This window comes from Octopus sinensis, linkage group LG19 (genome assembly GCF_006345805.1).
Source record: "Octopus sinensis linkage group LG19, ASM634580v1, whole genome shotgun sequence".
Lineage (NCBI taxonomy): Eukaryota > Metazoa > Mollusca > Cephalopoda > Octopoda > Octopodidae > Octopus > Octopus sinensis.
In genome coordinates this window covers 43,047,621-43,060,436 of record NC_043015.1, presented here as the reverse complement: position 1 = coordinate 43,060,436, position 12,816 = coordinate 43,047,621, and the positions used below count along the sequence as shown (strand labels likewise).

General features: G+C 37.7%; 1 protein-coding gene across 1 annotated transcript in view; it reads left to right on the top strand.

Moving 5' to 3' along the window:
* The window catches only part of LOC115222221 (diphosphoinositol polyphosphate phosphohydrolase 1-like), a 303,963-nt gene that overhangs the window by 148,725 nt on the left and 142,422 nt on the right, over positions 1-12,816 (top strand). Inside the window, exon 2 of the mRNA XM_029792381.2 lies at positions 7,005-7,160. Within this exon, the coding sequence (XP_029648241.1) occupies positions 7,005-7,160 (156 nt within the window). The remainder of the gene's footprint in view (positions 1-7,004; positions 7,161-12,816) is intronic.

Sequence of the window (12,816 nt, the reverse complement as noted above, 5' to 3'; positions counted from 1 at the left end):
ATGACTACAATTTCATTTGGCTTGCCAGGTCTTCTCATGCACGATAAACTGTCAAAGGTCTCGGTCATTGCTTCTATGATGCCCAACATTTGAGGATCATACTTCACCTCATCCCATGTCTTCCTGGGTCTACCCCTACCACATACACACACACACACACAGATACACACGAGATGGGATTCCACAGAGTTCCTATCTACCAAATTCACTTGCAAGGCATTGGTTGGTCCAGATCTAAATAAAAAACACTTTGCCCAAGATCACTTGCAGTGGGATTAGACCTCTAGCTACATGGGTTTGCAACGCAAGTTCCTTAACCATTTAGCCATGACTTTTTTCCACGTGAAACACCTCAGCAAATTTTGTTCTATTACCTGAGAAGTGTGCCATGAAGTCAGGTGAGGTCTGTCAATCAAGCTGGTATTTCCCCATGACTTAAAATAAACATAATTTTTATCATTTCTATTTTAAATCTTGTATTATGTATTCTGTTTTGTTTTTCCGTTTTTTTTTTGTTTTTTGTTTCATTATTATTTCAAACAGAAGGGGTTTTCCAGTTCCGTTTTATTTCATTTGTATAATTTGTATTGATTTCACTTTAAAGAGTAAGTCAGTGGAGTTGATAAACGAGTCGATGCGGAATTAGGTTAACAGCAGTGAATTCACGAAAGTGTGTAGGTGGCAACTATTATACGGAGTCTACATTTCTATAACAAAACGATTTCACACACTGCTTTTATCCTCTTACTCTTTTACTTGTTTCAGTCATTTGACTGTGGCCGTGATGGAGCGCCACTACCATTAGTCGAGCAAATCGACCCCCAGGACTTATTCTTTGTAAGCCTAGTACTCATTCTATCGGTCTCTTTTGCCGAACTGCTAAGTTATGGGGATGTGAACACACCAACATTGGTTGTCAAGCGATGGTGGGGGAGACAAACACACACTCACACACACATATATATATATATACGATGGGCTTCTTTCAGTTTCCGTCTGCCAAATCCACTCACAAGGCTTTGGTTGGCCCGACATAGTAGAAGACACTTGCCCAAGGTGCCATGCAGTAGGACTAAACTCGGAACGATGTGGTTCATAAGCAAGTTACTTACCACACAGCCACTCCTACACTACTGTTTATGATAAAAATAATAATGAAGATGATGATAAGTATAAGTAGGGGAACTAGTCGATTTCATTGACCCAGTGTTTCACTGGTACTTTAATTTACCGAAAGAATGAAAGACAAAGTCGACCTCGGCGGAATTTGAACTCAGAACATAGCGATAAATGAAATACCTATTTCTTTACGACCCACAAGGGGCTAAACATAGAGAGGACAAACAAGGACAGACAAACGGATTAAGTCAATTATATCGACTCCAATGCGTAACTGGTACTTATTTAATCGACTCCGAAAGAATGAAAGGCAAAGTCAACCTCGGCGGAATTTGAACTCAGAACCTGAAGATAGACAAAATACTGCTAAGCATTTCGCCCGGTGTGCTAACGTTTCTGCCAGCTCACCACCTTAATAATAATAGTAATAATAATAATAATAATAATAATAATAATAATATAATAATAATAATAATAATAATAATATAATAATAATAATATAATGGTTTCCAATGATTCGGCGACCTTTCTGCCTTAATGGTATGTTTATCATTGTTTGATCACTGTAAACAAGATCTTTGGATTCATGGGGTCGTACTGTGTCCCCTAGTGTATAAATCTCGTTAAATCCCCTGTAGGAATTTACTCCCTTTGAACTGGAACATGTAGGAGTACCCACAAAAAAAACAAAAAAACAAATTGCGTAAATTAAAAGACCCAAAAAGCAAGAATAATATTTACATAAGTAGGATTTATCGCAAGTCTGAGGTGTCAGAAATACCAATTGCAGTGACACTGCCATGCTTATCTGTTGTTACTATGGCAACATATATTTGTAATCAACACAGGTGTGTGTGTGTGTGAGGAGGGGTTGGGTTTATACCTCCATGTTGTTTTACAGCATGTTTTTTTTGTTTTCTTTTTGGGTTTTTTTTTTGCTTTTTTGTTAGAGAATTGTTGACAATATTTTCGCAGCCTTTGACGTCATTGACATTCAGTTTGGTACTTGTCAGACTTCGGAACCATTTTTTTTCTTGCTGGTTCTCTCTTGGTGATTTGTGGTGCATACGTGTGCATGTGGCTGTGTGTGTATGCTATTGCGGGGGTTGTGCGCTTTGAAATGTGAGCGTGTGCACATTGCGTGTATGCGTGTGTGTGTGTGTGTGCATGTGAGAGTGTGCACTTTGTGTGTGTGTGTGAGCATGTGCACATTGTGTGCATGTGAGTGTGCACTTTGTGTGTTTGTGTGAGTGTGTGCACATTGTGTGTACGTGTGTGTGCATGTGAGAGTATGTGTGTGAGAGTGTGTGCACATTGTGTGTATGTGTGTGTGCATGTGAGAGTATGTGTGTGAGAGTGTGTGCACATTGTGTGTATGTGTGTGTGCATGTGAGAGTATGTGTGTGAGAGTGTGTGCACATTGTGTGTATGTGTGTGTGCATGTGAGAGTATGTGTGTGAGAGTGTGTGCACATTGTGTGTACGTGTGTGTGTGCATGTGAGAGTATGTGTGTGAGAGTGTGTGCACATTGTGTGTATGTGTGTGTGCATGTGAGAGTATGTGTGTGAGAGTGTGCACTTTGTGTGTATCTGCATGCATCCATGAGCATGCACTTCATGCGTGTGTTTGCTATTTGTGCATATTTACTGTGCGAATGTTTGCTCTGTGTGTGTGTGTGTGTATGTGTGTGATCATGCATATTGTGTGTATGTGTTGTATGTGAGTGTGCACATTGCGTGTGTGTATGTGTATATGTGCATTCATCATATGCTTGTGTTTATGACCCTGCCAGAGCACCTGTGCATATGAATGTGGACATTACCAAACAGATTGGGTAAATTCACTTCATAAGTCTCAGATGCAAATGAATCCTGCCATATCCTTGTATCAGCCCCAAGACTTCTGAACAAAATTGGACAAACTGGAACTGTATGGAAAATCATCAGACAGACCAATTATGGTCCAAACTATGGCCAAAAAAAAAGACCAAAACTTGGCTCTCTTTACAGTATAAGTTGTTTATATGTCATTTTACAAGACTGTACGTTAATCAACTTAGATTTGTGTTTGTGTAGGCGCAGGAGTTGCTGTGTGGTAAGTAGCTTGCTTACCAACCACATGGTTCCGGGTTCAGTCCCACTGCGTGTCACCTTGGGCAAGTGTCTTCTGCTATAGCCCCGGGCCGACCAATGCCTTGTGAGTGGATTTGGTAGACGGAAACTGAAAGAAGCCTGTCGTATATATGTATATATATATATATATGTATGTGTGTTTGTGTGTCTGTGTTTGTCCCCCTAGCATTGCTTGACAACCGATGCTGGTGTGTTTATGTCCCCGTAACTTAGCGGTTCGGCAAAAGAGACCGATAGAATAAGTACTGGGCTTACAAAGAATAAGTCCCGGGGTTGATTTGCTCGACTAAAGGCGGTGCTCCAGCATGGCCACAGGCAAATGACTGAAACAAGTAAAAGAGTAAAAGAGTGTGTGTGTGTGCATGCACCTCCACTCGTTATGGTTGTGTGCCTTTTACAGTTTAGTTTTTTAACCCTTTCATTACCGTGTTTTTATTGAGATGCTCTGTGTTTCTTTCAATTAATTTTAAATATAACAAAGAATTTAATAAGCTAACTTAGTTACCATTCATCTAGGGTTAGGAACATAAATTGTGACTAAGGTTTGGTGGAAGATTTTTGTTCAAAACTTATGAAAACAAACATTTGTACTCAGAGCCAGAGCCAGTTTCAGTAAAAGAGTTCAATTCTGGGTAGCATGTTGTGTTGTGTCCTTGAGCAAGACACTTTATTTTATCTACCCCTGAATCTTTCTGAGAACTACATTAAGGGTACACGTGTCTGTGGAGTGCTCAGCTCACTTGTATGTTTAATATCACAAGCAGGCTGTTCCATTCAGTGAATCACCTGGAACAATTTGGTGTTATAACCGACAGAGAGCCCAGCCCAGACACCTGTAATTTAGAGTTCCTACCTTGTCACATATTGTCTGTATATATATGCCATATTGATTCTACTGAAGAATTACTACCTTCTCTCTTCCTCTCTCTTGCTCTCTCTGTCTCTGTCGCCCATTCTCTCACTCTCCCTCTGATACTCTCTTCCCTTCTCTCTTCTTCATTTCTTGTCCTCTTCTCTTCCTCTCCCACTCACTTGTTCACCCTTTTTCTCTTTCTCCTTTCCCTTCTCTCGTTTCTCTCCCTTTACCTCTAACCCCCTCACTTTCTCAACTCCACCTTACTGTCAAACCCCTCTTCCATCCCTCCCTCCTCCTTCCCCCTCTTCCTTCTCTATTCCTTTCTCTTTATCCCCTCCTGTATCACCCCTCTCTATCACCCTCCCTCTTTCTATCACCCCTCTCTCTTTCTATCACCCTCTCTCTTTCTATCACCCCTCTCTATCCCCTTCTTTCTATCATCTTCTCTCTATCACCCCTCTCTCTTTCTATCACCCCTCTCTATCCCCTTCTTTCTATCACCCTCTCTCTATCACCCCTCCCTCTCACCCTCTCTCTCTATCACCCTCTTTCTATCACTCTCTCTCTCTATCACCCTCTCTCTTTCTATCACCCTCTCTCTTTCTATCAACCCCCTCTCTCTATCATTCCTCTCTATCCCCTCTTTTTATCCCCCCCCCCCGACACATATTCTTTATCTAACACACATACATTTCTAGTGTCTGTACATGTCCATCATATTTTCTATTATGTATACCCAAGCTATTTGACTTCGCTAATAAATTATATATTAAATTCTTCTTTATCTATTTCTTCTCTCTCTCTCCTCTCGCTTGTCGGTTGGTTAGCAATTTCTGAGTGCCTGTCTTTCGAGAGCTTCCTCATTCACTTCTGTTTTCAAAGACACTTTTATTCTCCTCGATGCTGGTCAGGGTATAAATCAGACCTATATTATGCCAGTTATGTTTCAAGATTTCTAACATGCATTGCAAAGTTCTACCGATGTGTGCACAATGGTGCGCTTGTGTAAATATTGCATTTCAATTATGTTTGCATATCTCTCAGAAGACGTCTTGCAATAATAATTTATATTTAACGCACAAAGAAACTATTAACCTCATTTTTTTAAATTTCTGTTTTTTTTATATGTGTGTGTGTGATTTTTGTTTTGTTGTTGCTTTTTATTTTTTGGACAAGAATTTGAGTCTTTTGCACAGCATCGTACCACACCTTGTTATGATTGGACGTCGGAATTCCAGTCATTTGTTGCAGGTGTGGCCGTGTGGCTGAGAAGCTCATTTCACAATCATGTTGTCTTGAGGTCTTGGGTTCAGTCTCACTTTGTGGAACTTTGGACAAGTACTTTCTACTATAGCCTTGGGCCACCTAAAGCATTGTTAGGGTATTTGGTAGACAGAAACTGAAAGAAGCCCATCATATATATATAATGTGACTGCGTGTGTACCGTTGGCGATTTTTTTCCCTCTGTCTTCCCTTCTCTGGATCTTTCCTTCTCCTATGTTTCCGACAAAGAGCTCCGCTCGAAACATTAAACCCTCCTTCTTTCCTGAGCGTCCAATAATACTATATTTGTTCCACATCCTCGCATTGTTGTGTTTTTTTGTGCTTTCTTGTTTGGATTAACTATATATATATATATATATATACACACACACACACACATACAGGAAGTAAATAAACACCTTTAATTTTCAGAATCTTTTATTTGATATTAATTGGTTGAAGGAGAGGTTTTCTTCTAGCTGCTCGTCCATAATACCCAAGCTTATGGCAGATATGTAACACACGTTCTTGGACTAACTTCTAGCTGTTTCGCAGTGTCAGAAGCCTTCGAACAGGGGTTCATTTTCCACAGTTCTCTTCAAACACAATATTCTGTGTTTTTACACAACTTCCACATTGAGTTTGAGATTAAGATTACCTTTATATATATATGTATATATATAACAAATAAATAACAAACAGCGGATACACATCGCTTCATTACATCTGTTGCCAAAGGATTTCTTTAGTAGATTAATAAGTACACTACATCATAATATACTTATTAATTTATTAAAAAATCACTGAGAAACAGCTGTAAAGAAGTGACACTTATCCATTGTTTACTATTTATTCTATTTGTTCAAAATACACCTCACTGGAATTCCAACCTTGTCAGACATTCTGGAATATACTAAATACCATGCAACCAATACAATATACTCTTTTGGATTAGCCCTTAAGCTATTAAAATACTCATGTGGGTTCATCACAACCTTGTCAGACATTCTGGAGTATACTAAATACCATGCAACCAATACAATATACTCTTTTGGATTAGCCCTTAAGCTATTAAAATACTCATGTGGGTTCATCACAACCTTGTCAGACATTCTGGAGTATACTAAATACCACACAACCAACACAATATTCACTTTTGGATTAGCCCTTAGGCTTTTAAAATACCCATAAGGGTTAAATTCTCTGTATACATAACCTGAATTTTTCTCTGAATGTACTTCGTTACCCATGATATTTATTTGACTAAAGGTGCTGTTTACAAGTTAACTTGACCCCATCTGGTGCCTATCATTTAAGTGCCTTATTCTCTCCCTAATCCTTTGATATTGTATATACTTCGTTGTTGTATCTGATTTGCAAGAATTTGTTTTGTTGAAACCAATTTTGTTGCATCTAGGTAGAGTCATTTTGCCAATACCATTAACATATGCACTTGTTCAGTTTCATTTCTTTATCGTTAGTCAATTAGTTAAATATCCTGTTAATTAATTGATTGTTTGTTTAATTTGGTTAAACAATAAGTTTAACACACACATACACAGACACACACACACACACACACACACACGCTTCTTACATTTTAATCCTCACCACATCGTTTCTTGTCTTTTCAGATCTTACTAGTATCGAGTAGCAGATATAAAGATCGATGGATTGTACCTGGAGGGGGTATTGAACCCTCGGAGCCACCAGCAATAGCTGCGGAGCGTGAGGTTTTTGAAGAAGCTGGAGTACGTGGGAAATTAGGGAGGCTCATCGGTGAATTTGAAGTAAGTTTCAGTTTTTTTAAATTTTATTTTATTTTATTTTTTTTGCCATTTCTGTAGAGTTTCATGTCTTGAAACCCCTGGTGGGATCTTAGCTTCATATATAGATATTATATGCATGTCAGAAGCATCGTGTGGGCGTGAGAGAGAAATGAAAATGAAATTATTCTTTTTCAGTACCAAATTGGTGTTTATGAATACTTGGTATATATATATATATATATATATATATATATATATATATATGATAAAACGGATGTATACTTTCGTGTATTTGTGTATGTGCCCATGTAAATCTTTATATAAAACACATACATACACGTTGTGTATTTGTGTATATGTGTGTGCGTGTGTGCGTATATGTATGTATATATATATCTATACGTATATATAATACATTCTGTAATAAAGTATTTGTTAGGTAATGAGTGGGAGGGAGGAAGCATGTGCGTGTGTACTATATAGATATATATGCATTTCGGTGGTGTGTGTGTATATATATATATGTGTGTGTGTGTGTGTATGTATGTATGTTTATTTATGTATGTATATGTATATATAAGTATATGTATGTATATATATGTATATATAAGTATATGTATGTATATATATGTATATATAAGTATATGTATGTATATATATATGTATATATAAGTATATGTATGTATATATAAGTATATGTATGTATATATACATATGTATGTATATAAATGTATATATACATATGTATATGTGCATATATATATATATATATATAGGTATATGTATGTATATGCATATATACATATGTATATGTACGTATATGCATATATACATATGTATATATACATATGCATACATACATGTGTGTATATATATATATATATATATATATATATATATATGAAATTACTTAAGTATGCCTTTTTGATGTGATGTATCCATACATATATACCCATACACACACATATACGTATTACATTCATCATTGTTTTTGATCTCCTTATTACTACAGCTTGGTATAAGTACAAAAACATTAAAAAAACCTATATTCTTTTACAAAACTGTTATCGTAATCTTGATGTTACCAAAAATCAATAGAAAATTCTTTGTTTTTTTTTTTTGTTTCCTTATTGTTTATTATCTTATCTTATTTTATTTTATTTTTTGCGGGGTGAGTGGGGTGTGGGGGGGGGGCACGGTGTGTTTAAGTTTTCTTAAGAAATAAAGCAAAAATCGCAACAAAGAGAATCGCCAAAGTATTTTCACCAAAAATGTCTTTTTTGGAAAACAATATGAAATTCTAGTCAGAACAAGATATATTTTGCACCATATGCATGCTTTCATATATGTTCGTTAACATATCTTGGGTGTATTTTGCTCTGTGTTCGTTTAGCTTTTGTTTTGTTTTTTTATTTTATTTTATTTTATTTTATTTTATTTTGTTTTGTTTTGTTTTTTTTTCTTCCCCCCTCTTTTCTGTTTCAATGTGCCACACTTAAAATTTGTACTTTTAGAAGTATTGTTGTGATATTACCAAAAGGGTGAAAAAGGAGATAATAGTAATTGTTGTTGATGTTGTGGTGGTAGTTTGTGGTGGTGGTGGTCGTCGTCGTGATGGTGGCAATGATGACAGTGGTGGTGGTGATGGCAATGGCCACAATGGTGGTGGTGGTCGTGGTGGTAGCAATGGTGATGGCAATGATGGTGATGATGTTACTGAAGATGGTGGTGGCAATGATGGTGATGATGTTGCCGATGATCGTAGTGATGGTGATGGTGATGGCAATGATGACAATGTTGATGATAGTGATGGTGATGGTCACGATGATGATGGTGGTGGTGGCAGTGATAATGGCAATCGTGACTGTTGATGATGCTGTTGATGATGCTGGTGATGATGCTGGTGATGATGCTGGTGATGATGATGATGCTGGTGATGATGCTGGTGATGATGATGATGATGGTGATGATGATGGTGATGATGATGATTGTGAAATATATAAAGGAAAAGTAAAAAAAGAATGTTCGTGTTTGTGGGCTGTGAATTGTTTGTTGTTGTGTTGCTGTTGTTCATGTTGTAGTCTTAAAAAGAGTGCAAATATATGCAAATGTAGTTTGTAAACTGTTTCCTTTTTGTTGTTTTTTTTATTTTATATTTTGCTTCTTTTAGTTTAAATCTAATGAAAGTTAGATATGAAGAATATAGATATATGTTTATGTATATATGTGTGTATATGTGTGTGTGTGTGTGTGTGTGTATATATATATATGTGTGTGTGTGTGTGTATATATATATATATATGTTTGTATGTACATGTGTGTGTGTTTAATGATGTGTTAAAGTGTTTTGCTCATTTTACATACCCATCTATTTAGGATTTTATAGGTGCGCACACACACACACACAACACACACACACACAGAGAGAAACACACACATGCATAGACACGCACACATATGATATATCAATATTTGTTTAATTTTCATATACCAACATCACGCATGTACATACACACACTTATATCTATACACACACACGCACACACGTGATGATACACGCACATACTCACACCACACATACACACTTACATACCCACCCGCCCACACTCACACACACACACACACACATGTATATAGATTATCAAGAACTTTGTCTCACATGTAGCTATTGTGTTTCATTTCACTTTTCACACAGTTTTGCAGCGATACAATGTCTTTGAAGAACAATAATTGTAGGTGTTGGAATTCCTTTTCTCCGCGTTTTTTTCTTTCTCCTTCTTCTTCTTTCTTCTTTCTTCTTTCTTTCTTTCTTTCTTTCTTAGAGTTATGTCTTAGAACAGAAATATCTCACATGTCACTGTCGCATTTCGCTATCCGCATAGCTTTCTACAGATATCTATCTTTTCTCAAGAACAAATTTAGAACCACAAGTGTTACCGTTGCATTTCATTAGTCACGTAATCATCATCATCATCATCGCCATGTCGTCATCATCATCACCATCGTCATTATCATCATCATCTTCATTGCTTTAATGTCTTGCATATTTTCCCATGCTTGCAGAAGTCGGGTAGGATTTGCCGAAGGAGAATTTCTACGGCAGGATGCTCTTCCTGTTGCTAACTCTCACCAAGTGATTTCATTTTCCGTTCATCTAAGAAGTTTGCTTCCCAACGACCACATCATTGCGGGTTCAATTCCACTGCATGGCACCTTGGACAAGTGTCTTCTACTATGGCGTCAGACCAACCAAAGCCATGTTAGTGGATTTGGTAGGCAGAAACTGAAAGAAGCCTGCTTATCAGGGATGTGCCACCTAGGTAGGCAAGGTCGGCAGTGCCTACCTTGAATACAATAGATCGATAGCAACATTTGCCTTTTATGGCAAAATATGCACCTAATTCAATAAAATTATGAAGGTTACTCTGATTATGTTAAAATGCAAAATATTGTATTTTTTCAGAGATTAGGTAGGCATAATTCGCCTCTGCCTTTCAATCTCAGTATTAAAGCTACACGTAATACTGCTGTGGTACACATGCTGCGTGCATTCCTACAACACCGTTTGTTTTAAGCACTATAAAGGCAGAAGTAAATCTGCCTTCAGCTCAGTCGTCCACCTGTGTTTCGCTTATTTTTGTGTCTTTTACTAAATAAAGGTCACCAACTACCTACCTTGAGCTATTACTGATGGCACGTGCCTGCTGCATATATATATATATTTGTATGTGTGTGTGTGTGTGTGTGTGCATATATATATGTATATATGCACGCACACACACACACATTTAACGGATATTTGTCCTCTTCTTGTTTGTTGTTAACACAGCGTTTCACCTGATATACCCTCCAGCCTTCATCAGGTGTCTTGGTTACGAGCGCAGGCTAGTAACCCCAAGGTTCTGTGTTCGATTCCAAGCAGTGACCTGAATAATGATAATAATAATAATAATAATAACAACAACATTGAAAAAAACCTTAGGAATGAGAACCCAGGTTCAAAATTTCCCCAAGACACCTGATGAAGGCTGGAGGGTATATCTCTGAAACGTTGTGTTACCAACAAACAAGATGAGGACAAATATTCATCAAATGTAAATAATGTACTTAAATTCCTCATCTCTTAAATATAGAACTGTATCAAAAAATACCTTAGGAATGAGAACCCAGGTTCAAAATTTCCCCAAGACACCTGATGAAGGCTGGAGGGTATATCAGCTGAAACGTTGTTAACAACAAACAAGATGAAGAAAAATATCCATCAAATGTAAATCATCATCATCATCATCGTTTAGCAATGCACATAATTCCTCATCACTTAAATATAGGATTGTACTAGCCCACGGTGTCTCACAGTAAGGCATAACCCAAAACCACATGTTTACAAAGCAAATTTCTTGGTCGCATTGTCACTGCCAAGCTTGTGCACATTTCAGATGTATATCTTCTTTTGAAGAACAATATCTGAGTAAACAATATGGTATGTGTTGCTATCACATTTCACTGTTCACTTAGCTTTTCAGAATTATGGCTTTGAAGAACAATATATTGGTGTTGTAACCACATTTCGCTATTGACATTACCTTTAGATGTATATCTCCAAAGAGGTACACAGGTGGCGAATCACACAAAAGCATAAGGTATTGTGGTTCTTAACAAAACAAACTTAGTCTACATTCCAAATGTATTGAGTCCGTTTTCTTTTGATAGTTAATCAGTTAATCATCCAATCATATGATAAGGTCATCTTTTATTCATTTCTGTCAGTGGACTCAGGCCATGCTGCGGACCTCCTTCAAGGATTTTAAGTCGATCATATTAAGTCTGGTGCTGATTTTATCAATCTTTTGGTTGAACCACTAAGTCACCGAAGGACATAAACATGGGACACCATTGTTTCAAATGGTGTCTGCATATGTACGAAAATAGGTCCAACATGTGCAGGAGTGGCTGTGTGGTAAGTAGCTTGCTTACCAACCACACGGTTCCGGGTTCAGTCCCACTCCGTGGCATCTTGGGCAAGTGTCTTCTACTATAGCCTCGGGCCGACCAAAGCCTTGTGAGTGGATTTGGTAGACGGAAACTGAAAGAAGCCTGTCGTGTGTGTGTGTGTGTGTGTCTGTGTTTTTCCCCCCAACATCGCTTGACAACCGATGCTGGTGGGTTTACGTCGCCGTCACTTAGCGGTTCGGCAAAAGAGACCCATAGAATAAGTACTAGGCTTACAAAGAATAAGTCCTGGGGTCGATTTGCTCGACTAAAGGCGGTGCTCCAGCATGGCCACAGTCAAATGGCTGAAGCAAATAAGAGAGTATATGTGTGTGTATATATATGTGTGTGTATTTATTTATATATCTTGTTACTTTTCCTGCCATATGTTTTAGTACCAAAACTCATGCCATGCATGCCCCCCACCCACGCTTGCTCTTAATATAGAAGAAGGAAGCTTAACACAGTGTAACACTGCAGGGGGCTTCACTAACAACATGTCAGCATGGACGTCAAACTGCACGCCTCTGCAGATGCATAGCTGCATTAAACACGGCGACAGCGCCAATAAACGGTACCCAGTGATGAAATGTACCTGCACACATTCGTTAGTGCAAACGAGCTGGAGATAAACAAACACCTGGTTTCGAGTCCGTTAACGAACATGTACAGGAGTGTGTTGTGATGC